Below are 27,980 nucleotides of genomic sequence, written 5' to 3'. Positions count from 1 at the left end.
AAACCCACACGAGTCTTCTTTAGGAGGCGGAGAGTCACAGTCGGAACGCCGGGAGAGCTGTATGTGTATCGGCTGGGCAGCAGGAGGAGCCTGCAACCGATCTGAGAGAGAGCGAGGAAAAGACGTCGAGAAGAAAAGAGAGCAAGGGGTCGGGGGGGAAAGAAAACAAGGAGACCCATTTGCAAGAAAGACACGAATGCTGCACGGATGAAGATATTGGAGCGGCAACGGTCGAAAGGCTTCGGTGAAGTTTGCCGCTTGGAAAATGGACAGACGGGGTGTCGACTAGGGACAAAACACGGCGGAGAGAGACGTCGGCTGGAGGTGAGCGACCGTTTCAGGGTTAAAAACGGCTGTCGGTCGACGAGGAGGGAGGGAGGGGCGGGAGACCGTAACCTCACATCTGGCTTTGTTGAAGTTCTTACGATGGGTATCGAACATCTGCACCCGATGTTATTTTTTGATTGTCCGCAATATGTAGGTTGCTCCTCCCAAAGCGATGTGTAAAAATGTGGATGCGAAGGGGTGAGGTTTGCTTTGAATGTACAAAAGACTTTGGTCCACATCTGACCATTGACGGTAGAACGGTAGAAAACGTAAGGCCCGTGGGCTGTATGTGGCCTGGAAGAGCATTTGAGCCACCATGCAATTCTAGATTACCATAAACATCTAGAACATGTAATTGTTGCACTTTCAAAGAATTTTCAGGCTAGTGCAGGGTGTCTAAAGGCCCCAAAAATTATAACATTTGTTTTTGTGCACACAATGCCTGAATTATGGTTAAATGCCTTTTTCCTCTTAAAATGCACAAATAATTAAATAAATAAATACAAGTGTCATACACGAAAAATTGAACAAAATCTTCAACATGAAAAATTAAACAACACTTTCAGGAGTATTAAACCTTTTATCATGGAATGCAGAATCAAATTCAGACATGTCAAGTAACAATTTTGGCAGATTGCTACTAGTAAATATGTTGCATCAAACATTTTATTGGAATTTTTCAGGGTAATGCATTTTGCCCATGGGTTACTTAACATAGAAAATACACAAAAGTGTTGTTCCGGTTTAAAAATGCATACTATGTGTTTTATTTTCTATAAAATTTAAAAAGTATAGTTTTACCATTCAGCATTTTGGCATAGGAGAATGAGCAGAACACATTATGGCAATTGTAAGTAAGTATGTCATTGCAAATTTCTATAATCCTTCTGAAATTTCTATTGTGAAAGGGAGAATTTACCCAGTTAAGCCAAAATAATATCAATTCTTTCTACAAAGAGGTTAAATTGAGCATGCTAGATGGTGCAGCTCCACTGAAATAAAACATTTCTTGTTATTAGGCAGAATAACCAGTAAGACAATCTCATCCCTACAAAAGCACATGTGTGTGTGTGTGTGTGTAGGGGGGGGGGGGGGGGTTAAGTACACAAACAGGTTTTTCCCATTTCAGACTCAGCAGCTGAGTGCGGATGTGAGCTGTTTGGGATTTAAAGGCGCATAGGAAGGAAGGAAGGCGGGGGGGGGGGGGGGGTACAGTCGACGTGGACGAGAGAAACTGCAAGGGGCGCTTGCCAAGAATTCAGCTTGTTGTGAGCCAGGCGTGGATGTTTGCAGTGGAACAGGGTGGAGGTGGGCTGGGGGCAGTAAAGACACTAACAGCAAGCATCACACTTAGTCATGTTTAAACTGCTGTGTTGTCTTGTGGTCATACAACACGTTGGAATCAATGCATTGAACATACGGGTCACATGTCCAACTTGTTTCCTTTGGCGTACACTGCTACATACATATGTTGGCGTAGACTGCTACATACATATGTTGCCTTCTCTAGCTTGCTTGATAGGACTCTCGTCCAAAGCCAATATTGACCTGTAGGGTTTTGTGAAAATGAGACTTTGGATCTTCTGTTGCATGTGTATTTGAGTCCGTTTGTTTGTGCTGATTGACAAGGAGCACAGTTGTGAGGTTTTATGATCAACGAACTGGTTTTGGATCATGTTTGACAATTGAATGATGATACACGCTGAAATGTTAGTTTCCCGTTTGCGCTCCGAGTAGTTGGCTGTCGCAGGCTTATTATGCGAATAATAATAAAAAACAACAATGCTGTACGACATTAACAAATCATATGCTTTTGTTTTGTTTTTCCAGAGACCACTGTACAAAATATGCCGCCAGCCCGGTCCATGTTAAAGTAATGGAAACACTACGTTTGGTGGCCACTGCCACGCATCTGTGGATATACGTGAGCGGCTCGCATGGCTAATCGTGTCGAGCCTGTCAGCCGATACGCTCAGGAGCGCCATGCGAAAGCGGCATGAGAATAACAACCAGGAGCGCTTTATTCACAGAGAAGAAAAACATTGGAAAAAGTTGGTGGAAAATCTTGATTTTTGGCCCCGCTTTTGATCTTCAGTGTTTCTTATTACTTTGACCCAGATACGTCTGCGAGGCACGAACATTTTAGCAGATCACATCTAAATTCAACCTACGTTTCTGTGAATAATAATAGAATGTGAATAATAATTCACTGCCTGACATAGTGAGGATGTGAGCGGCAGAAGGATGGGAGCTGTCTGAAGAACAGGAGGACTAGCTGGAACCAGCTTCAGCACAATGGCCCACACCAGTTTGCTGCAGGGGAAGCGCTTTTACTGCCGAGAATGGGTCTTTCACAAGATCCAGCATTGCCTCCAGGAGAAAAGCAGCACTCTGAGCGGGGTCACCGGCACCCCAAGTAAGCAGCCCTCCGGCGTAGGCGTGGCTAACCCGAGCAGCCTGATGTCCGGTACGGGACGCGGGAACTCCTGGGGGGTGCTGCTGGTCGGCGGACCCGGCAGTGGGAAAACAGCAGTGTGCACGGAGTTGCTGTGGCCTACGTCGACGCAGGGAGCCCAGCGAGGCCTGCACCAGCAGGCTCTTGCCTACCACTTCTGCCGGGCGGACGACTCGGACACGCTGTGCGTCGCCGGCTTCATCCGCGGCCTGGTGGCGCAGATCTGCCGCAGCAGCCTGGTGCCGGGATACGAGGAGAAGGTGCGCGACCCGGCCGTGCAAGGCGCACTGCAGCCTGGCGAGTGTGAGAGGAATCCCACCGAGGCGTTCAAGAGGTAAAAACATGAAAAATGATTCCATATAACCACCCCCATCAATTTTGTGATTGTGATTTAAAATGTACGTGTGCACGATGTTCTGCTGTCCGATGCTACATAATAGGGAAATGAATGAATTACTTTACCAATTAATATGAAAGATTAATATTTGTAGTTGTGAACTTACCAAACATTTTGACTTGCAGTCTTTTAAGCGTTCACTATACCAAACCAGTGTGGCATAAATCATAGATTAGACAAATTTAAGCACACGGTTTAACTCTCACTTCACTCCATTCCTTCTGCTCTGTGGGAACACCCAATACCTCAGAGACATCTCATGTGCTGCATCTCATTCTATTATGCTGCATCTTTGTCAGTTGAGCTCAGGGCCGCCTAGTTTGCTGTGGTGTGTGTCGTGCTGTCGATTAGACGGCGTGCGCGCGCGCCGCGCTGAACACTCACGTTTCTCGTCTAGTCATCTGCTGACGCTTGTTGCACTCTGAACATTTCACACGCAGACACGCACAGGGTGGAAAAAAAAAAGTAGGTCATGGCAAGGTAAATCATTTTTTAAACGCTCACCAGAGTCAACACCTTTCTTCCCCCCCTGCCCCCACCTGACACCCTTGTTCCCAGGGAAGCACTTGTCATCTGCTCATAATCATGAGGCCTCAGTTTACCCACGACTGTGACTCTAGTTTGACCTCCCACTAAACAAAAAGTGAGTTAGTGAGGGAGCTAAAATCCGTAGTTTGAACCCAAGCAGGATGCACTTCAGCCAACCTTTTTGTGTTGTTTTGCGCTTTACCCCTCAAGGACTAAAGGTATTTTTAATATAAAACAAAGGACGTGCTATAAATGACTGAAGACGTATAAGGTTAGTCCTCTTGTTGAATAATCCTACTTGGCGTATAAGGAATGTGCATTGCATGTTACAATACGCAAGTAGTGAAACTCCAATGGCAAACATCAGTGATGTAGAAAGTAGAAACTTTGCGAAACTAAGTTGTAAACAATGCCCTGTTTTTACCAGTCTACCATTTTAAGCATTCCCTGGCAACAAAACTTCCACTTTGAGAACCATTGAGGGTTTTTCAAGAAATGAATGAAATGCCATTTTCATTTGAACCCATCGACTTTGTCATGTGGTTTTCCGGAAATGAAAAATACATGAACTCTTTTTATAATGCCTTTCAGGCTTCAAAATGGCCTTTTTGTGGACATTGACAATTGTCTTGATTTGGAAATGAAATAAGTGTCACATTACAAGGCCCTTGCTCTTTATTGTTTTGACTACAACTACAGAGGGTCGTCGGTTTGTGACGGTCCCCACAAATGCCATTTCAAGGTCACAAAAGAGGTGTTGGTTGTCATAAGGCCGAAAAAAGCGTGCACTCATTTACTGCCCTACTTACTGTTTTGCTTGTTTTAAATGCATGGCTTAGAAGGTTTTTTCATACAAATGTGAACTATCACTCTGATTTACAATAGACAACGACATGTTCCAACGTACAAATTCTCCACAGTAAGATCAGAAGTCGGCCGGAAACCGAGGCTCGACTCAAAGCGCTTTATTGGATAATATCAGATGCAAGAACAAATTGGGATCATCGTACAATAATTATCTGATCATTCTCTCTGGATTTATATTGACTATCTGCTTTCAAGGTGCCAGAATTGTTGGCTCTATTTGATGAAAGAATAAAAAAAGAAATGGACGGGAATAAAACTTTTATCAGTGGTCCAGCGTGACAAGCCGAGGGAGAAAATTCACAAGGGGCTGCACATGTTTTGACTGCACACTTCCAAGGCTACTCAGTAAAAAGTTATACAGGTTGGATTTAGTTAAGGGTGTTGTTAAACAGGTTTTTTTGTTTTTTAAAGGAGTGTTTAGCCTTTACCGGTCGGTGCCCGTCCAGCTGTGATTCTCAGCCAGCGGGTGCATGCAAGAGGCCCTTGCCAAATTCTTTGGCCTAGTCAAAGGCAAACAAGTCGGTTTGTTGATAGTAATCGCCAGTCGTGTGTTAATGCAACGAAAGCGGTTCAGACACGGGTTGACGTCGGCGGCGTACAAGCCGATCGCTGCTTTTCCCACTGTGTGCGCCTGCGGGCAAGCCAGACTTGAGGCATTTTGAGCTCAGATTTGAACCGTTTGTTTGTCCAGTCCGTACACATTTGCAAAGTGCCTGCACATTTCTCTTGTAAATGTTGTATTCTAGCTATGCGTTTTGAACCAGGCACTCGCAAGAACACTCGCTCCAAAGAAGCCGGTGGTTTGATGGCTTGGCTAACATGCAGCTGATTCACAAGCCATCAAATACCCCAAAAATAAATGTAAAATTGTCATAATCATGTCATTTTAAGGATTCATTGACTCATTGAGTGATGACAATGGAGGAAATGCGGTAGATGTGACAGGGGAATTGCTATTTGAAGGCCTTTTTACTCATCACCTTGTATCCAAATGATAAGTTGGTTTAAATGAAAATGGAATCACATTGAGTCACATTGTGGAAAAACCCTACGGTTTAAAAATCAAATCAATCACTCGTTGACGGTAAATGCTCAAGTGCAAGGATACATCAAAAGGCTTAAATTGTACTTTTTGAAAGTCCTGCCTGTATTTTCCTTAACATTTTTACTACAGGCTAAATCTAAAATGGTGCCGTTTTTGATCCATTTTAATGTTTTTGCACGCAACACTGAGCCAATATTGATCATTGCTAATGCCAACTGATGAATGATGCTGTGAAATATCTGAAATGTGGCTTCTTTAAATCTGCCCCCTTTTTTGGAGTACCTTTCAAATGCAGTCTGACAGGGCTTCACATTGTTGTGCAGACGTTTGTTCAGCTGTTGTAGTGTTACGTTGCCACAAGACCTTTCTTGCTTTTGAAGTAGTGTATGACCTGATCACTTGAAGGAGTGAGAAGGGTGTCAAGAAAAATAAAACTGTCTTAGGAGAAAATTCCAATGAAAATATAATAAGAGGGATAAGATTTTAATTGATAGATGTTGTTAATGTTTACTGTTTGCATGACAATAGTGAAACCGACTGCTAAAGGTTTTTTGTGTAGGGGTTTTATGAGTATGTCGCCACCATGATTGTAAATAAGGAAGGATCGCAGCTTTGTGAGACACTACAATGAGCTCTGATGCTTGCGCTACATCAACAACAAGCATAGTAAACCCCTGCCTTGGGGGGGTTGTCAGGGAGTAAACTCACCTGTAACCTGAACGTTAGTCAGACATTAAGCAAATAAAGTCATTCTGGGTCTCCCGGAAAATCTCGAAGAGATTTCTACAGTGTGCAACATCGCTATTGGTATTGTACATTCCAAACAAAACAATTCCAAAACGATGATCTGTTTGTCACAATCAAGGTTGAAATTGCAATCCATTCCCAAATCATTCACTACGATGTTTTGACTGGATTTTGGCGGTCATAATAATCCTTCCAACAGCTGCTCGACCTGTAGGCCATCTAACATGCCTTTTTTTCCCCTTCGGGACAAAAGAATTGGCTTCAAACGGGGGGTAGGGGGAATTAACGCAGTCATGTGGGCCAAACGAATTCCAGCACTTTTGTTTTTTTGCTGATGGCACAAAAGTGTTTAGTTTAGTAGGTGGGACCTTTTCTGCCTCCATGGCTGGGCCCAGTTCAGCTTCTGCTGCAGTCCCCACAATAAACTGCCAGATGACTACATATTGAACCAAATGTTGTTGTTTTTTTACCTTTTACCGTCTGAGAAATAGATGCCGCAGTTAGAATTATGGCAACTACATCAAACACTATCAAGCTGCTTTGTTCTAAAGGAGCTGTTGATATTTTGTCAATTTACTGTAGCTCAGTAGTCTCTAAATAACATTTAACAGAACGGGGAACTTTTCAGCTCATGGTAGGGACTTTAGAGTGGCAAAAAGCCAGAAATGAGGAAAAAACATTTGACATGTTTCCTCTTGGGCAATTGTGGGGAAATTGGCCATGTCACATGTTTTATTGCACATTCTAAACAGAATTTAAAGCTGAGCACGTTTCGGTTTCAACTATACAAAAGCAGGCCAGATTTTTATGGCCAAGCGTGGGTGAATTGTGTATTTCTTTTCCACTGGTGTGTTGACTCCTTTGACTGGGCGGCGCTACTTTTTGAGGTTTAAAGTACGCTACCCATGCCTTTCATGTGGTGCAGGGCAGCAGAAAATCAGATGAAATTTAGGGCCTCATTTTAGCAAACAAGCAACATCAACAATAACAAAACAGGACTCCCACTTCCATCCATTGCTCCAATGGAGCAGAAATGGAGACGCGGCAGCAGAAACGGTGCAGTGATGACTCAGCAATCTGTGGCTAGCCTCTGTCTCAACATTACTTGTGGACATTATGTGAGTGTATAAAAATAAATAAAAATAAAGCTCATAAATGCAGTTTACAGATGATTTAAGTCTTAGGTCATATTGTATGGATGTAAATGTCAAACTAAGTTTTAAAAATGTAACAAAAAACTAAACGTAAAGGAGGTGAAATTGTTAGTTGTTAGTTTCATGCACACAGCCTAAGACTTCTAACAAGTCCATCCGATGACTGGCCCTCATGAAATCGTTGACCTGGACTAAAGCTAAAGATAATCCAGACTTGGCAGGAAACTTTACAGGCCACTCCAGTGAGTGCGTTGGGTTTGCCGAGATTCCCACACGCCACAGTGTCGACAGGGGAACGGGCGGAGGTGTGTGTGTGTAGGGGGGGTAGTGGAAGGGAGGGGATGAAATTTCAGATTCTGTTGGCAGCGTTGGATAGCTCATCAGGAATGTGCACCTCCCTTGGACTGGGAAGAGTTTGAGGGATTTGAAGTAGTTATCCGAGGCATGCGTGCTGGTTATAAAAGTAGCATGTGTCTGTGATTGAAAATCATTATTCGGTCTAATACATCGTATGACCGATAAATAAAGAGAGGAAGTATCAACTTTCTACTGGATGACTTTGTTAGTGTGTTGCATGCATCTACAGTTTGACCTACTTTTGTCAGTGGGATGCTAATTTGGGATGGACACCATTCCAGCTGCAGCCCTCGTCTCCACAGAAATAAAAACATAAACAATGCGTTCTTTCCCCATGTCTGAGCGATTGAAGACATCATGAGACTTTATCTCAGAAGATCATCAGACATTGAAAATAGATGTGATTTTCAGTTTTTATTTAGTAAGGAACAATCATAAGAAATCAAACTTAAACATGTTTCCTTCTTGGCCAAGGACGATACTTGGTCCAATCCGAGAATGCATGCGATCCTCCCGTAAAAATAAATAATGACAGAATCAGAGAAATGATTGACTTCCTCTGGATCATGTGAAGGATGTGTTGTGTGTATTCCAGCTCCCACCCTGACTACCTGGCTCCATAGCCTCTGTTTAGGGTCATCCTTGTAATTTTATGTTTTAGCAGCCCCCTTTCCAATGAGTTGTCTTGTTGCTTGATGCTGCCTTAACCTTGCAACTACTTTATTCGTTCACAACTGTTTGCGAGTGCAACATGACAGATGGTGAGTGAATTAAATGTCTTTCACACCATGTCTTCTGTACAGCATTTGGCGTCAGTTTAAACATCTGTCGAGTGGCTTTTGTTGCGCTTACTTTTTTTTTTTAAACAACTTCTGTACATTATTTAGACAACTTACTGCTGGTTCAGACTTTAAAATTTCAAAATAAGATCATATTGTCTTTTTGTCTGTCCCTCTTGTCTTTTGACTCTTTGACAGCCTAAAAGTAGTTGAATTTGCGCAAGAACACTGGCCTTTTGTCTGGCCCACTTGCTGTCACTGTGGATTTGATTGTCTCGCTGGGCAACACAGACACGGCTATTCACGTCCAGTCATCCCCGTGCATGAACATTCCTTTTGGCAACGCTCCCAGATGGCACTGCAGGTTCTCCGCAGGCTGCAGCCATCAGGAGAGATTAGCCGAGCAAGCCTGAGTAAGACCACAATAAAGCGGGGAAAATCGTCTTAATGGTGTTTGAGGAGATTTGCAAAATACATGCACCAAGGAGGTAGATGCTTCATTTAGACTCAAGGCTGTTTCCAGATCAATGTTTCTTAACCATGGATAAATGGATGGACGGACGGACGGACGGACGGATGAATGAATGAGTCACACAAAACATTAGCATCAAAGACACAGTTCTGAATGTATGTTTCTTCTCACAAAAAGCTTATTTTCTCTGCTTTTTATTCAGAAACTGATGTTTTGGGAGAATCTAACCTATGTTCTACTGCTGATGGCGTTGAAGCGTGTTCTTGCTCTGCAAGTAATGTCATATTCCAAACAGAGCGTGCCTCACCTTGGAAGGTGACCGATTTTATCCGTGGCCTGTGCACAGGGTTTAGTATTGATTCATTGATTTGTCAAATCTTGTTTTCAAAAGTGTAATTAACGAAGGCCCAAATTAAAATGTCACCAACATGAACTTCTCCAATCCTTTATCGCTGGCTATTGAGCTAGAATTTAATGAGTCTTTGAAAACAACATTTTGCCTGTCTTACGCCCACGGCGCTTAGACTGGAACAGAGGAGCTCAAAGAAGACTCCGCATAGCTCCAATGCATTTGTTGACCGCTCGGTTCACTTAGCATTCATGTGTGACATTAGCAGTGGAGCTTCCAGATTCCGTGTGTGGCTTGCAGCTTGCTGTTGCTGGAACGGTTAATGTAGCGTTGAAACCGACAACTTGTAATGTGACGTCTAATTCCCAATGTTGAACGTCACGTTTGCTTCATCGCGAGATGCCGTGCAGTTTGGTTTTAATTTACAATCCACATTCGGTACCGCTGTTGCAGCAAATCATATTCCATATTAATAAAAGCGTCTCAAGACATTAGCTCACAGGCCGGTACAAAAAGGCCAGATGAATTATAAATGCATCTGCCGTGAGCCGAAATAATGTGCAGTGGACTCAATAGATGTGTACTTAAACGCCTACTTAGGAAGTTCTGGCCTTCATATCAAAGCGATGTCATGCTTCACACAAAAAGTTGTTGCTTTAGTAACTTACCCGTAAAAGGTAGGCCAGACGTCCTCAAGGTTTCTGGATTCAGGGACTGCTGAAAGAGATGAAATAATTCATCTTATAATACTGATTCCAATTAAACATGCCTATCATGTGCACCTCTCAGTGCAGAGGGAAATTATAGTCATCAACTATCTTTCCCAAATGAAACGAATGGAAACAACGAATATTCCTGTCTAGCCCCAGCAATTTAATCTTTGTCCTGTTTTACTTCTGAGAACAATAGCAAGATATTTTACTTTCTAAAATCACATTGTAAAATAATTACAAAAATGAATAGAATGTATTAATCAGTGTCTGCATGACTAATTCATTGTAGTTTCTTCTGCTGTGTATATAATGCAACTCTACGGAGACAAACTAGAGTTTTATTTGCAGTAAGTGACTGAATTTTAGTCATTTAAAGCAGTGGTCCCCAACCTTTTTTGCGCCACGGACCGGTTACATGTCAGAAATATTTCCGCGGACCGGCATTTATATAAATAAATAATACATTTATATAAATAAATAAAGAATACATTTATAATAAATATATAAATACGATGAAATAAAATGATACGACTGACATAAAAACAAGTACAAATGACAAAAATAAAACTCACCATTACGTTGAATTAGTGGGAGCACTGAGTTTGTTTCTCAGAAATGAGCCGGTCCCATCTAGACGTAATCGGAGACAATGACACCCAAAGTGATTATGGTTTGTCTTTTATTGCAGGATGCTTGGTCTCCATGTGTTGAAGCAGTTTTGAATGCTTCATTGCCTGGTTAGTTAGTCTGTCGCCACATATTAGCTTTGCGGGCTCGACTGTGGAAACATGTCACGTGACCGGGACGAGTGTCTTGACCTGAATTAATTGATCGTCGATAATTTTTTTCTTTTTTTCTGTGCGGCTTGGCGGCCCGGTACCAAGTGACCCACGGACCGGTACCGGTCCGCGGCCCGGTGGTTGGGGACCACTGATTTAAAGAATGAATGGCTGAGTATTGGCATGTCTGGCTGTATGTGTTGCTTCACCGCTTGTTTTCACATTGCCCTGGTTTCAAGTGTAAACTCTCCACATTGATGCTATCTATTAGCTCATCTCTGACCTTTCCCATTGTGCTAGTGTTTGGCTAGCATATTTTGAGGCCAATTATGTGCCTTTGAAATACACTGTTTGTAATTCTCTAGATTTTGTGCAGTTTAACAGGAAACATCATTTGGAAGTGTCATTAAATGTCATATTTTGAATCCTCTTTTGTGAAGAATTGTTTGTTGTCTGCCAAAATGAGTTGCGTTCACTGCCATCATACAGCTTGTATCTCAAATTGTTGCTCACAAGTCAAAGCAAAAAGATTGTCCGAATGCCCCGTATCTCCATCAACACTGTTCATCTACTAAGACATTTCCCTCCATCTTGTTTCAGATGTGTGCTCTTGCCTCTCCTGAGCGCCAAGCCACCGTCACAGGCTCTCTTTCTGCTTGTGGACTCTGTGGATGAGGGCGGCCAACTGGGCGAGGCGGATCAGAGGTCGCCGCCGGGCTCCCCCAGGACCATCGCTGAACTCCTCGCCAACCATCACGAGTTCTTGCCGCCATGGCTTCTGCTCATCTGCTCTGCACGGAGACAGAATAAGGCCATTACTAAACTCTTCACAGGTAAAAAGAAAAAAATACACTCACACAACACTTGTTAGTCTTGCTACTTTACTTCATTTGCTGCCAAGTAGTATCTCGAGCATCTCATCGTGCCCGAATGACATCGGTGTGACCGGTGCGGCGCTTGCCCGATGTCCTATGACATCAGGCCGGCAGCCACCGTCCCATTAATCAACACGCAACTCTACCTTTCCAAAATCCTTCCAGCGCCCAGGTCATTTGGGTACAATGAAACTAAATTAACCCCACATTTTGGTATTGTTTTGCATATTTTATTTTGGTTCATGGCCCAAAGCTGGGCATTGTGAAAATGTGTTTGCAACAATACTATGTGCGTCCAAGGTGAGAATTTGCAATGTATTGTGTCAAGACGGAACAATAGGGTGACAAGCTGTTCAAAGTTGTACAAAGGGAGGAGACATCTTGTCTTTTGTCTTGCTTCGTTCTAGCTTGATTTGACACCGTGCTATGAGCATCCACTGGGGTTCTCGCTTTACAGCAGATTTCAGTTTCTTTAGTGGCACATATTTTTTACTTAGATGTTTTTTGAAAATTGTATATATACAGTACCGTATTTTCCACACTATAAGGCTCACCGGATTATAAGGCGCACCTTCAATGAATGGCCCATTTTAAAACTTTGTCCTTAAATAAGGCGCACCGGATTATAAGGCGCACCTTCAATGAATGGCCCATTTTAAAACTTGATCCATATATAAGATATACATATATATTTGGCCCGCGGGCCGGACTTTGGACACGCCTGCTGTAGCAGCTCAATATTGGTCCATATATAAGGTGCACCTGATTATAAGGCGCACTGTCGGCTTTTGAGAAAATTGGAGGTTTTTAGGTGCGCCTTATAGTGCGGAAAATACGGTAATTGGGTAACAGGTGGAGCAACACAACAAATCGGACAGAAAACCCGCCTTATAAAGGCCTTGACATGCAAACCTCAAATCACTTACATTTTCAATCTGTAACAAATATCTAACTAAATACTAGAATAATAATGTTGCTTCAACCAAACAGCTGTAAACGAGTGGTTTAGTTAATGTGGGACGGAGTGAATTTTTAAATGTCGTTGTGTTTGACTGGCTAGCATGGACGGACAGGCCTAAGGGTCATCTTGGAGGATTTGGTCGGTGTCCACTAATTCAATCAAGGGACTGCGATGCAAGCTTGTCATATAACATTCACCAAGACTTGGCAAAGCCTACTTTTTGTCTATCATCCAAAATGCCCCACCATCCTTCTATGAACAGAACTGGAGGGGTCCGCACTAGATTTAATTCTGGACACCGCTCAAAGAATGCCTACTCTCATTTTCCAATACTGGCTGTACAGATGGTTTTGGATTGGATTTTATATTTTTAATTTGGCATTTTGTGTGACACCTTCTGGTGTGTTTGAGTACCTGTGTCAACTATTTCAAGGGTAAGGGCCTTTAAACATGGCACCTACCGCAGACTTCAAGATCACCGCCTGTCTGTTGCCATTTTGGAGGCTTTTTCATCTTGGGAAAAATGTGATAAACAGCTGTTATCTTCCTCCTCCTCCTTTCTCGACCGCCTCCTTTCACGTTTCCTTTTTATAGTGGCTCTTTGAAGGCATCCCAGGCCTTCATCGAGCTCTGCTTCAAATTGCCCAGCAAATCGTTAGAAACATTCTCCGAGATGGACTCCTTTGGACTCTCACTCCTCACCACATGTGATTCCACCATTTTGAAAGGAACGAAGGCCATAGATTTTAATATCACCCTTCTTCCCCGCACCTGTTGCTATGTGAAGGTTTGCTTCCAGATGTGTTGCAGCACCTCATTTACAGTATTATCGTATTGAGTTTGTGCACTGGCACGGTTCCGCACAGCCTACAACGAATGGCCTTGGCTTTCCTCCTTTGTAGATGCTTTTAGCAGCACTTTTTGTTTTGTCTGGATTCAGTCTTCCGCTCTGTGTTGACTACAATAAAAGACTTTGCTTCTTGAAGACATGCACACAAACAAAATAGAATAGCCCCATTCAGTGTGGCCCGCCTCCATTCTTTTTTTCACAACAGAGTTGCGTTCCTATGACATGAACATAACACAATTTTGTACCCAAATCTGAACAACAAATATTTTCATAAAATATCACTACTCGGCCTTAAATGTGAAATATTAAAATAAAAGGCTAAACACCCCTACAGTACCTTGGCGTCTGTGGTTGGCTTGCACACTGAAACTCTTTCAAACTACATGTTGTAAATTGCGATGATCGTAACCCAAGCCCTCCCCCCCATCCACCCTCCTGGATGGAGCTAACTCCGAGGTCATCCATAATTGATTAAATGAACTAACCAACGTTTGAGTTGGGTTACATTTATGGCATATTATCCCCAAAAAAATGTTGGTCAAAATGGTCCCCATTTTAAATTCTCTAAAGCATTATCCTTTTAATGTCTTCTCCAGAAACTGTTTTAAAGAGGCCTATTATTGCCTGTTGCCGATGGTTTGGGGTTTCTGGATGAGCCTAGCATAAAACTCTTAGTCAGGGGACCATGACCGCAAGACTCCTTGTGAGGAGAAGAAGTGCAGTTGTCTCTTGGAGTCTGACACGTGCATTATTTGGAATTAACTTTTCCTGACAGACATGACCCCCCCCCCCCCCCCCTCACTCCCCTTGGGGAGCCCAACTCTCGATTCGTCTTCCCTTGCTCAACCTTTATTCCTTGTGTTCATATCTCACGCATTGGAATGCGCTCTGGGAACTTTTTAACACCTCTGAGACCAGAGCAGGAAGGAGGCTTTTCTGAGTCCGGCAGTAGAATGCCTCATTCGCATCCGCTCGGCTTGCAAACAACGATGCGTCTGTTTGTGACGATCAGGATGCGAATTTGGATCTCCCGGGCAGTAGCACGTTATGACCACTCATTTATGAGAACGCCCCAAAGTTCCCCCGTGTCGAGTTTGACATTTTCACACTGACAAAAAGCAGTATGTTGCAAATCTACGGACAACGCTGGTTTTCCAGTACCTCCCCCCCAACTGAGTGCAGTGCTACTGTACAGCCTTGGAAGGGGCAGCGGAGTGGAAACACTTAGGTGGCAATTTTGGTCAGGAGCTGAGTAGAGCGCAGGGCAATTTTATAAGGCCTCTGGGGCAGAAGACAGAGAAAAGAAGAGGGCGGAGACATGGAGTAGGGCTTGCAAATGAGACGGTTTTGTTTTCAATACGGATCCTTCAAACAGAGTGGGTGAGAGATTTTAAAAAGTGGCGGTGTCAAGACAATTAGTCTACTTGGGCTCCTCCCGTTTCTTTGAGTTGCCAAGACTTTAGATACCCTTTAGACACCCTTAGTCTTCAAGACTTTAGACACCTTTTAGTTGAAGTCAGGAACTTTACCTTGTCCTTTACCTTATACATTTTCTATATTTGACAAAAGCTCACTGGTATAATTTCTACAGAATGTATCTGATTCTATTAAAAATAGGACTTGAAACTCTTGATGTCTTCTCAGCTGCCTATGACGTATAAAGCTTTCAAGTACTGAAGAGATGGGTAGATAGAAAAGGAAACGCTATAAATTCAGTGAGGTTAATATCCCCAATCAGGACATCCATCATTTCTTTTGTTACGCCAATTTGATCCTTCTTCAAACTTTGAACTAGCCTCACATTCATGCTCTCATTAACCTTAACCCTAAGACCCCCCCAGTAATGAATCACAGTTGTAATTAACTCTCCGATATTCTAGGCTCAGGCTGCAGAAAGCTACTCGGTGTGTGGCCGCTACTCCTCACAGTTTAGGGCTGTTTGACCCAAAACTAATCTGGTGGTCTTCAACCACGTCATGTTTTACAGCTCTTTGGTCATCCCTGGGAGGAGCCATTATAAATTCCGATCTTTTGTGCAGTAGAAATTACATGTGACTCAGAGCTGGGTCTCTTCGCAGAGGAAGCTTACATAGCCCACCCTGGTAACAGCGTGAATCACAGCCTTCACCTCACAGCGGCCGCCGCCGTAAATGGCGCGTTCTTTTAGCCCAAGCTGCCAAGAGACACAACAGATTTACTGCAGACAATCACAAAGGAGAAGAGACTGTTAAAGCGCCGCTGTATCTCTCAAAGATGCCCTTTGTCATCAAGGCCCGCAGACGAATCGTAACGCAGAGCTGCCGCAAAAAGGTCAATGTCATTTTTAACATCTACCTGTATATAATATTTTTTTGTCAGCTGCCTCATTTGGAGGTTACCGCAAGAGCTTTTGGCATGCTGACAACACAAATAGTCATAAAGCAGTATGGATGTTTTACTTCTTCCCAACTGAAGGAATGCTCCCCCAAGTGAGGCAAAGATGCCTTTGAATTGTTCGTAAATCACTTGATCGATATGATTGAGACATACCAACGCAAAAGACTGACTGGAACTAAATAGATCGAGCACTTCATCAGGGGTGACACGTATTTGACGAATTAGGAGATGGGAAGATAATTACGCTGTGCTGTAAATTAATTGTTTAAAAGAAAATTCTTTTGGAAATAATCTTGTCAGGCAATGACTTTTCTATTTTCTAACATTTAAGGGGCACACAAACTGAATTTTAACATCCTAAGCATTTTTTTTAATCATGACAAACCTAGCAGATCGAGGAGGTAATACACTTTTAAACATACCCCACAACACATGATAATCATTTTGGATGCCATTGTAGGCACCTCAGATCATCCAGACATTTGCTCAGAATTGGAGCCAAATTATGCTAATTAATAAATTAAAAACAATTTAATGAGTTTGAACATTTTTTTTAACGTGCTATAATACACTTCCCAAAATGGCACCCTAGTAGTAAGCTGTATCCCACAAGCACATTTACATCCACTCAGGAAGAGTTTTTTTTCAGGCTGCAAATTGACGAGCACATGAGATGAGACCTTAATAAAGACCTTAATCCCGTCTGAATACAGTAATTTCACCAGCATGCAGTCTGACGGCTGTTTAAATTACAGGTCTATCTCCACCAACGCCACTGCAGTGACTTGGCAGACGAATCTGTGTGATGCCCTTTGGTATGTGGCATATCTCCCCCAAATACCTAGGTTGAGGGTTATCATGTTTCCAAGGCGCTGAAGCAGTTAGACAGAGGTAGACTTGTTGGATTATGCTTTAATTAACGGGTGTTATAATTGGGTCTTAATTAGACTTTAGTATGGAGAGGGAATTCCTGGCATATTCTGCTTGTTCTTGCTATCATTGCTTTTAAGTAGATCTTTCCTGCCAATGATAGCTCTGCTCTAAAGCAAAAAGCATTGCTGTTGATTTACATAGATGTTTTTTGTCTGGATATTTTGCCCGCGAAGCATCAAAAGGATTCCAGATCTTCCTGGCATCGGTTTGTTTGGATATAATGAATAAAATCCGATGTGCGTATTTGTTGTGCCGGTGATGTGGCGAAATACGGTCGGCGGAAAGTCATCAAGTGTATTGATGAACAAAAATGGAAAGAAATCTGGTCCAGCATTGAGTTGAAACACTTAGCAATCATAGCTTTTACACACAGTGGAATGACCATGTATGCACCCACGTGTGCACATTCTTGGAGTGCGACGGTGCACAGAAAAATATTGAACCTTTCAGTCCGCTCTGCACGGGACAGTACGCCCTAATGGACTGCCGGATTTAGGTACGTTCTTCATTTTACACAGATGCATATGTAGGCCATGAACGCGTATGGGCCGGCGCCTGTCCAAGTTGGTAAAAAACCCTCCCTCCGCGAGGTCACGTCCAATTGCTGTTGTGCTTGGGCCTGCACTGACGTTCTTGCGCTGCTTGTCGTAACTGTAGGCAGATCCGTGTAGCCACGATTGCCACTCATCATCGGTTACTTTGGACTTGCTTTGAAAAATCGCTTGTAAATGTTGGCAGTGACAAGTTGAGGTTTTATTTGCTTATTCTAAAAGTACGGCCGCTATTTTGGAGTTTATTTTTGTTTTGCACAATTTCTGCCCAAAATTTTGTGTTTAACTGGTCATGGCACAACCGACTCATTAATCGTTACAGACTGTTGTGTTTTATGAGAATACTGTCTTTATGTGGAGCAAGACTTATTGGCCTGGCAGGTTATTTGAGTACTTGTCAGCTGTGCTGTCGAAAGAAGTCGTGTGAGATACGGCGATAACTCTGCAATACGTTGGAGTGACCAGGTGCACTCGCCTTATAGATCAGTGTCTTGTTGCATCGTAACTAGCTTCTGTCACTCAAACGTCACAGGTCCAGCCACTGAACTCAATGTTGTACTTGGCGTAAACCCCCCGACACACACACACACACACACACACACACACACCTTCCCTTCTCAGACCTGTTCCGTTACATCACAGCAGGTTTGACTGGAAACGGGCTGGCAATTTAGTGGCGGGCATGTTTGAACATGAGCGTCGCCTCCAGCGCAGCATAATTGATTGAGTGGAACGATTTTGACGCTGCGGCGCTAAAAATGATTTTCTCCAACATTATCTTCAGAAACAGCCGTGGAGAGATAAACAGAGCGCTTAGCAAACAAAATAATATCGCTCTCAGATGAACTACCCACACTTGTCTGCAGCCCCTTGTGGTCCCTGGTCCCCATACTTGTGTCAGGGAGTTTGGCGCTCTGGTGTGCACTGGAGGGGCAAGCGGCGCAGCTGTTGAGCAGGCTTTGTCGCGCATGGCTTTGCCGGAGCATTTGAGGGCAGCCAGGCTTAGGTTTCTGTTTTCCTTGCTGATCTACCGACCTAAGACGTAGTCCCACAAAGAGGAACGCGGACGATTCCAGACGCTGCACCACGGACCCATGAGGTCATGCCACCAGTTTCTCCGACGCGCATATGCCCTCTGCCTCGTTTGAAAATCTGAAGGAAAAAAAAAAAATCTCCAATGCAAAACAGTCACTCCTTTGTAAGTGGGGGCTGTGTCTCCTGTGGCTGGTATCCAGTTCTGTAACAAGCAGCAGCTGGCCGAGAGGCCTTTTTACTCTGGCGCTGCATCTCTCACACTGATGAATGTGGCATTTGTTGCTTGTTTCGCTGCCACTATTGTTCGAAGCTAAAACCGACCACACAACCACTACAGTCGAAGCTTTGTTGACTGAACAAGATGAAGTTTTTGGAAGGCTTATTTAGCCAAGCTACAGATTGCATTCCTGGAAACAGTTTAACTGAGATTCAGTCGAAAATGCAGTCTTGACTGGCATCATCGAATACAGCAGGGTTTCCTGCCTAACAGTTTGTTTGAGTTAAACACTGTCACCTCGTCCAGAGTTTCCGCAGGTTCTGACATAAGAGGTTAGGAATAGTTTGCAAGGAACAAGGGTACCTCCACCACTTCCTATTTTGCATTTATGTTTTTCATTCAAATATTGATGGAAATTATGACTGTACTTTTGTGTTAGCGTACGTATATTATAGATGAGCGACCACAGCACTTTCCCACTTGAATGAACATTTGCGTAATCTCACTGCTGTAGGAATGGAACAAGGTAACCCAAAGACCACCGATCCACAGAAATCCTAATCTTAACTCTAGAACCAACCAAGAGATTGGTTTGCACCTGTTTTAACCGGCAGGTTTTATACACCTGTAAGAGTTACTTGGTTGGCGTATATAAACAAATTAATCAGGATAGTTTGTGATAAGCACATGCCATAAAAAAAAATTATTCAATGGCCTTCATTTGTGCAATGTCCATTTATGACCTTTCCAAAGTTTTTAAACCCGAACAAGACATCTTATGAGGAGGCGCACATTGCCAATTTGGGTATTGAGCTGAAGAAAAAAAAATGCAATCCCCAACCTTGTGAATTAAGGCAGGAGCAAAATCTCCGAAAAATAACATTCTGTCCGTTCGGTCTGTGATGGTTTCTATCCTTGCAAATTGTGCGTCAGCGACCACGGAATGTTTGCTGCATGATGTAGAAAGGCATTTTTATATTGGTTTGCTGAGGAGATATCGCAGCTTGCAGCACAGCGTAGCTGCATAGCAGACGGTGTGCTCACACGGGATCCCTCGGCAAATAAATCCAATTAAGATCTACTTCAAGGCAAAACATTACCTTTTCATCTGAGCCCTTTAATGGCCTCTTCCCCTTGGCTCAGCTTGTGTCTTTCCTAACTGGCGCAAACCCAGAATGTCTGTAGAAGGCGTCCAGAGAGTCTGACGTCGGAGTCTTACACTCGGACTAAGTTTCCATGTGATTGCGTGATCCTCAACAAAGTGCACCCACCATGAGTCCCACCTCACAGAACCTCAAAATCCTAAAATGCCTGAACAAAAGTGGACAGATTGCGATACTCTCAACTGTTTCTGATGAAAGATAAAAAGACTAATGCCAAGTAAATGATTTCTCAGTTGAGAAATCACAACATTGCAATCTGCAATTGTTTTTGGGTCATGCATCTTTCCGTATTTCTGCTATTGTGAGACGATTGCTTTGCAATTGGAGCAAAAAGTCATGCGGCTGAAGAAAATAAAGGGAGGCGGCGGCGAGAGGAGAAGATGAATGGTGCAATGCAGTAACGAATTGAAAGTGGGTTAGGGTCATTTGGTTTTTGTTGTTTTGTTTATTGTATAGAAGTGTACCAATGTAACATTACATTTAAGCATATACTCAAGCATAACTATCTTTTGAAATTCTGTCCGCAAGATGAGAAAGTCGTCGTGAATCCCGTGTCTTCAAGTTACACTACGTGCATGGGAACTGCTCCTCGTGTTTGCTATCTATCCTCCAGGTGTGGGTTCACTTGCCGCGAGGGAGTAAAATTCCACAAGCCCGCTGCTATCCCAACAGTAGTGTCAGTTTTAGCAGAATTTGGATGCCTGGTGCATCTTCCATCGGGGCTATATTACAAGTTAAAGGCAATCACACAAAAATATGGTAGACGTTCATTCAATAAACATTTGCAGGGGTCCTCGATGGTCCCACATAACCTCAAGTTGGTGGGAAATACTGATTAGTCATTTACACTAAATAATGTTATGACATTTTTATTTTTAGAATGCTTCTGGGCAGTGAGAAAGAAAGAAAGAGCAAACTGTTCACTTTTTTAGATCAAATGTATCCTTAATTTATATTTGAATATTTGTCCATGGCTCACCGTTTTTTACACAAAGATATGTGACAAAATCCCCCAATCGGTTCTTGTAGTCCCACTGGCCGTGAAAACCGTGGGAATCGTAAACAAATGCTCTCCGGCGTGCACAGATCACAGATGGCTTTAACGTGCAAGAAAGTGCATCTTGGAGAATGCCATCATGGAGCTCTTATCATCCTAAAGATGTTCATTAAGCCTGGTCTCACTCAGCAGAATGCTGCGATAGAACCGCGCAACACGCAATTAGCGAAGCGGTGGGGTATTTATCGCCCCCTCGCTCGTACGTCAGCTTCTCATAACCACAGCTCATGTCGTGCTCTTAACCTTTACGTCCATTGCGCTGGCAAATTTTAGGCTATTGAGTCAAATGACGTGTGTTCTTCAGCAGGGGATATGTATTTCTGCGCTTAGGTCTGTTCGTACTTCATTTGACTGTGTTGCTGTTGGCATGCTTTTTGTTTTGCCCAGAAAGACCCCTCACATTTTATGGCATTCTTGCGGTCATGCTTCCACTCAAGATGACATTTCAACCGTAACATATGCATGCGTTGATGTTAAAATAACCTCCACTGTAAGAGCATCCCGTGAATTTACTCGACTCGGCTTTGTTTTGCCTTCACTGCTCATTGCCTTAGTTCAAAGCTAACTGCTGCTTGATCGTCTCTCCTGCCAGCAGCCAGAGGGATGACACGCTCATTTCCTCCGAAAGGATGTGTTTTAGTCGGTTAGCCAGTGCCTTTAGGAAATTTCGAATTAGCTCAGCCTAATTATCTGAAAATTACAAAATCAATGGATCAGCACAGGGTATGATTTTAACGTTAGTCTTAAGATACCGTAACATATTGGTATATTAAGCTCATTGATTAATTGTCCCCCGCCTACTGCCCGATGACGGCTGGGATAGGCTCCAGCACGCCCGCGACCCCCGTGGGGACTAAGCGGTTCAGAGAATGGATGGGTGGAAGCTCATTGATTAATTAGACATACTGTATCCATCTATCCGTTTCCTGTAGTGCTTGTCCTCGTTGGGCTCACAGATTAGCTGGAGTGTATGCCATCTAATTTGGGGCAAAAGGCAGTTTACATCCTGGACTCGTTGTCAGTCACCAGACTTTGATACTTCCAGTCGTTTCCAAGGCCGTTGAGAGATCGGTCGCAAGTATTACGAATGAACATTTCAATACTAGTTCCTTTAATTGACATCCTATGCTATTTGGTTTCAAAGTAAACCACTCCACTAGATCGGTAATCAGTGGAGTTGTAGAGGTGAAACAAATTGGACGGATATACATCCCTGGTGCAGTGTTTCTTGACCTTAAAAAGGCTTTTGACAATCGTTTACCATGAAATTCTTCATACTACATACCGAATGGACTTCAATTTCTCACCAGAAGCAATTCAGTAGCTTAAATCATACTTATCCTCAATAAATCGACTGTAGAATCATCGGTCTCTGTCGGTGTGCGGCAAGGATTAATTCCTGGTCCCCTGTTATTCTCCCTGTACATAAATGATCTCCCCTAAATATGTAATAATGTGAATTTTCAAATGTATGCAGATGATGCAGTAGTTTACACTCATGCAAAGAGGGTTAAAAAGGTAGCTTCTGCTCTGAACCTCAGTCATGGAGCAAGTAAATGACTGGCTTTTTAAATCATGTTTACTTCTAAATTTAAAACAAAAAACAGTCTGTATTCTTTAGAGGAGAAGAATCATAACTTGTCCCAGCATTTAATTACCTTGGTGTGATACTTGATGCCATTTGTCATATTAAGACTTATCAATACTGTCATACTGGGACGAAATTGTTACATTCCTATGGCTGAGAAAATCCTGAGGTAACCTGCATATTTGTTGAAGACGCAGGGATTCAAGCTGGGGGAAAAAGTTTTCATGGTAAAATACAGTAAGTCTTTGTCATTTTTCAATTATCTTAGTATACTTTTTTTCTTCCACTCAGGATTCCGGAAAATCAGCCTGGACGACCTGCGCAAGGCCTACATCGTCAAGGATGTCCAACAGTACATCCTCCACCGCTTGGATCAGGAGGAGGCCTTGAGGCAGCATCTCACTAAGGAGACTGCAGAGATGCTCAACCAGCTCCACATCAAGAGCAGCGGGTGCTTCCTCTACCTGGAGCGAGTACTGGACGGTGTGGTGGAGAACTTCATTATGCTTCGCGAGATTCGCGACATTCCAGGCACGCTGAACGGCCTCTACCTGTGGCTCTGCCAGAGACTGTTTGTCAGGAAACAGTTTGCCAAAGTCCAGCCCATCCTCAACGTCATCCTGGCCACGTGCAGGCCGCTTACAGTCAAAGACCTGTACCACGCAGTCTGGACCAAAAACACCACGCTGACAATGGAAGAGTTTCAGAAAAAGATGGACATCCTCTCTAAATTGTTGGTTAATGGTTTTGGGAGCAGTAAAATCCTTTTCCACTACAGTTTTGCAGAGTGGCTTCTGGACGTGAAGCACTGTACGCAAAAATACTTATGCAATGCTGCAGAGGGACACCGGATGCTGGCTATGAGTTACACCTGCCGGGCGAAACAGCTCAAACCCCACGAAGTGCAGGAATTTGCACTTCACCTAGTGAACTCCAATTTGCAGATGGAGCCCTTCAATCTGGCTCTATGGATGGTCTGGAACGGTACACCTACCAAAGACTCTATGACCACCTCTATACCAAGGGAACAGGAGGTTTTGCAGCTTCTAGTCAAAGCTGGCGCTCACGTAAACAACGAAGACGACCACGCTTCATGTATTGTACAACAGGCCCTGGAGAGAGAGGACTCCATCCGAACTTTATTGGACAACGGAGCTTCTGTGAACCAGTGTGACTCTAGCGCTAGAACGCTGCTCTCCAACGCGGCGTACAGCGGCAACCTCGATGTTGTCACCTTGCTCATTTCCAGAGGGGCCAACATGGAGCTGGAGGACAACCATGGACAAACGGCGCTCACTCTAGCCGCCAGGCAGGGCCACACAAAAGTGGTCAACAGCCTCATTGGCTGCGAGGCTAACATTAACCACACAGATCACGACGGCTGGACGGCGCTGCGCTCGGCTGCATGGGGCGGACACTCGGAGGTGGTGTCCGCTTTGCTGTATGCCGGTGCCAAAGTGGACTGCACTGACGCTGACGGCAGAACAGCTTTGAGGGCAGCCGCTTGGGGCGGGCATGAGGACATAGTGCTGAACCTCCTCCAGCATGGGGCTGAAGTCAACAAGGCTGATAATGAAGGAAGAACGGCCCTCATCGCCGCTGCCTATATGGGACACAGGGAGATAGTGGAGCACCTCCTGGACCACGGAGCAGAAGTCAACCATGAGGACGTGGATGGTCGGACCGCCCTTTCGGTGGCAGCTCTCTGCATCCCTGCCAGCAAAGGCCACGCCTCTGTGGTGAGTCTTCTCATTGACAGGGGGGCAGAGGTAGACCACTGCGATAAAGACTGCATGACTCCTCTCCTGGTAGCCGGCTACGAAGGGCATGTAGATGTCGTTGATTTGCTTCTGGAAGGCGGTGCCGATGTAGACCACACAGACAACAACGGGCGCACCCCTCTCCTCGCGGCTGCATCCATGGGTCACGCATCAGTCGTCAACACGCTGCTGTTCTGGGGAGCGGCCGTGGACAGCATTGACAGCGAGGGCAGGACGGTGCTGAGCATTGCATCTGCTCAGGGCAATGTGGAGGTGGTAAGGACTCTGCTGGACAGAGGTCTGGATGAGAACCACCGAGACGATGCTGGCTGGACGCCGCTGCACATGGCATCCTTTGAAGGCCACCGGCTAGTGTGCGAAGCACTGATTGAGCAAGGCGCTCGATGCACAGAGGTGGACAATGATGGCAGGATACAGCTGATCCTGGCCGCACAGGAAGGACACTACGACTGCGTTCAAATCCTCCTAGACAACAAGTCGTGTATAGACCAGCGAGGCTACGACGGGAGGAACGCTCTCAGGGTGGCGGCGCTGGACGGTCACCGGGATGTCGTGGAGCTTCTGTTGAGCCACGGTGCCGACATTGACCACAAGGACGCCGACGGACGCCCAACCCTCTACATACTAGCGCTGGAAAACCAATTGGCAATGTCAGAGTATTTCTTGGAGAATGGCGCCAATGTGGAAGCGTGTGACACGGAGGGCAGGACAGCCCTCCACGTGTCCTGTTGGCAGGGCCACTTGGAAACGGTGCGGCTGCTCATCAACTACCACGCTGACGTCAATGCCTGTGACAATGAGAAGCGTTCCGCCCTGCAGTCAGCGGCCTGGCAAGGACACACCAAAGTTGTGCAGTTCCTGATAGAAAACGGCACACGAGTCGACCACACATGCAACCAGGGTGCAACGGCCTTGGGCATTGCCGCCCAGGAGGGTCATATTGACGTCGTTCAGATACTTCTTGAAAACGGTGCTGACCCAAACCACGCCGACCAATTTGGACGCACGGCAATGAGAGTGGCGGCCAAAGGTGGCCACTCCACCATTATCAAACTTCTAGAGAAGTACGGAGCCACATCATCAAACGGCAGTAATCCATCACCGGTGCACACCATGGATGATAAAATGACAGGTAAAATGCAGTCGCTCACCATCAAATCCAGCAGTTCCGGCAGCACCGGTGCAGGAGATCTGCAGTCAACGGGACGCGGTCTCACCAACGGGCCCGTTCATGCGTTCAGTTCACCATCTGATTCCCCTGACTCCACGGTTGACAGACAGAAATCATCACTATCCAACAATTCGCTCAAAAGCTCCAAGAACTCGTCCCTAAGGACCACGTCGTCCACAGCCACTGCGCAGACGGTTCCTATCGACAGCTTCCACAGCATGACCTTCACCGAACAAATCCAGCAACACTCCCTGCCCCGCAGCCGCAGTAGGCAGTCCATCGTCTCGCCGTCCTCCACCACAAAATCCTTTGGTCAGGTGTCGCCGTCCAACGACTTTGACTGGTCACTGCTGAAACCCGGACCCAAGTCGACAAAGGGAACCAAGATTGTAAATGGCACCGTGAACAGTAAAGGAGGGCCTGACAAGAAGAAATCTAAGAACGGCGGCTCTATGCAAGGCCAGGTACCCGAGTACGAGATGACCCAAATGGACAAGCGCCTCGCTCTCAACAAATCAATCACCAAGGACCTCCATTCCAAGGTGGTGATCAGCGGCTCAGCACAGCAAGACCAGCTTTTTATCCACAAACAAAGCTGCAGTGAGAAGAAACGCAATGGGATTATGACCAACCCCAACTACCACCTACAGGGCCACCAGGTCTACCTGGGGCGTGTGTCGGTTCCTTGCAACCCCCAGAACCGAGGCCATCACCGGGATGTCCTCGAGAGCTACCCTGTCAGAGATACTGAGCTAAGCCTTAAACAAGCTCTCAGACTGCAGATTGAAGGATCGGACCCCAGCTTCAACTACAAAAAGGAGACCCCTTTATAGTTGCCGTTGTCAAAAAGAGACAAACAGACGGCACATTCACAATTTAAGCCACAGCTGGATTGCATCCAATCAGACTTGCATGAAGAATGTTTTCTCTCTGGATTGTTTCCTCCTTGAGAAGCACGCAAATCCTTCCTGAATGCCGACGGTCACAAACGTGCCAAAGCAACTGCATTCAGAGAATCTCAAAATATTATAATTTGTAATTTTACAATTACATTTGGGGGTCAAAGGGGTGGTTTGGGTAATATCAGTTGCTGCCTCAAGGCTTTCCGTGGATTGATACTCAATGTGCCTACCTTCTGTTTCAGCCTTCTCCGTGCAAAACTATCATTATAATTTAACATAATGCTATTTAATGGAAAAAAGAAGTGTATGCACTTTGGAAAGAGACAAACGATAGACGTGCTTTTGTTTTATTTACTCTGGAAGCCCATCCTTGTTTTAGCCACAGTCTGTGATGATTCGTTTTCAGAGTTTCTCGTGTCTATAGAGTATAAACACCAGGATGTATCAATAGGCTGCCTTTCTCCAAAAATTCCTTTATGTTCCGTGTTAAAAATAGTCCTGGAGATTTAAGAGCATATTTATTATTTTGGAAAAAAGCCACTTTTTGTTGCTCTACCATGGTGCTGTTGCGTTCTGACAAATTGCCTGCAGCTATTTTTGGACTCATGTTGTGTTTTAAGTGTTTCATGACAAAAAGGATAGAAAAGGTTGGGGTTTTTTTCGTCCCCATGGGATTTTGTTTTTTTTTCCATTCAGTTGTGTGTTCATATATTTTTTTGCGAGTGCATAAGAATCCACGATGTTATTGTCCACATTAGTTTGGTGCTAAACTAAAAGCAGTTCTGTTGTGTGTGTGTGAGTAATGCTGTCAACGGGTCAAATGGGAGTGACACGGGAACGGCGTAAAAGAGTTTGGATTTTACTCTTGAAAGCCATAAATGGGAAAAAACTCTGTCAAAATGGGAAAGAACGAAAAAGAAACATCTATTTTTCAACAAGTCTGCAGTTACAGGCTGTCATATTTTTGCTTTATGGTATGCTGTTTTCGCCAAGGACTATAGTCATGGCGACCTATCGCATGTACAAACATCATCAGTCCGCTAAGAAGAAAAAAGGTTTGCAATCTTATCAGTTCAACAGTTCACTCAGTGCTTTGTCTGCCATCTTGGGTTGGCTGGAACTATGAATATCTCTCCGTATGTACATTCAATGTTCATTTACTTCCTGTATCATACAAAGTGGATTTTTTTCCCCATGTATATTAAAAATGCTTAATAAACATACTTGCTTTCCTGCTGGAAAAACAAAAACTTTGTCCACCTGGTCTTCTGGGAGGGAAAACAGATCTTTGGGTTCTATGCCACAAGCATCATTTACAAAATCAGTTTTAGTATATGATTTTAAGGCTAATGTTTTAAAATCAGTTTAAAATTCTATGAGTTAATGTAGTGCATTTCATGCCCAAGACAATTCAATGTCCTTCACTTGGTTCCAAAACAACAAAGGCAACATACTAATTTATTATATCAAATCAAAGCTTTGCTCAGTTATCTTAAACTTTGCTTTTTGTGTGACAATAATAATATCTTCTGGTGTATTTTCTATATCTAA

The 27,980-nt window shown here is 44.1% G+C and overlaps 1 protein-coding gene and 1 long non-coding RNA gene across 2 annotated transcripts; one reads left to right on the top strand and one right to left on the bottom strand.

Moving 5' to 3' along the window:
* ankrd50 (ankyrin repeat domain 50) lies at positions 1–27,679 on the top strand. Its single transcript, XM_061275637.1, has 4 exons — positions 1–324; positions 2,158–3,116; positions 11,570–11,802; positions 22,867–27,679. Exons 2-4 carry the CDS (start codon positions 2,623–2,625, stop codon positions 26,358–26,360), a joined length of 4,221 nt encoding a protein of 1,406 aa, XP_061131621.1. The 5' UTR covers positions 1–324; positions 2,158–2,622; the 3' UTR covers positions 26,361–27,679.
* Positions 7,875–10,196, bottom strand: LOC133152174 (uncharacterized). Its single transcript, XR_009714093.1, has 2 exons — positions 10,146–10,196; positions 7,875–9,065 (listed from the first exon to the last, which is right to left on the bottom strand). It is a non-coding gene; the product is annotated as an uncharacterized LOC133152174 (long non-coding RNA).
* Positions 27,680–27,980: the final 301 nt, after the last annotated feature.

Source organism: Syngnathus typhle, linkage group LG1 (genome assembly GCF_033458585.1).
Source record: "Syngnathus typhle isolate RoL2023-S1 ecotype Sweden linkage group LG1, RoL_Styp_1.0, whole genome shotgun sequence".
In the NCBI taxonomy this organism is placed as follows: Eukaryota; Metazoa; Chordata; class Actinopteri; order Syngnathiformes; family Syngnathidae; genus Syngnathus; species Syngnathus typhle.
This window is presented reverse-complemented; position numbering and strand designations above follow the sequence as displayed.

Bases quoted from the DNA above. Each gene is read 5' to 3' on its own strand.
- ankrd50 (XM_061275637.1), top strand. From the start codon at position 2,623: ATGGCCCACACCAGTTTGCTGCAGGGGAAGCGCTTTTACTGCCGAGAA. The intron at 3,117-11,569 runs GTAAAAACATGA...ATCTTGTTTCAG, and splicing joins CCCACCGAGGCGTTCAAGAG to ATGTGTGCTCTTGCCTCTCC. The intron at 11,803-22,866 runs GTAAAAAGAAAA...TCTTCCACTCAG, and splicing joins CATTACTAAACTCTTCACAG to GATTCCGGAAAATCAGCCTG.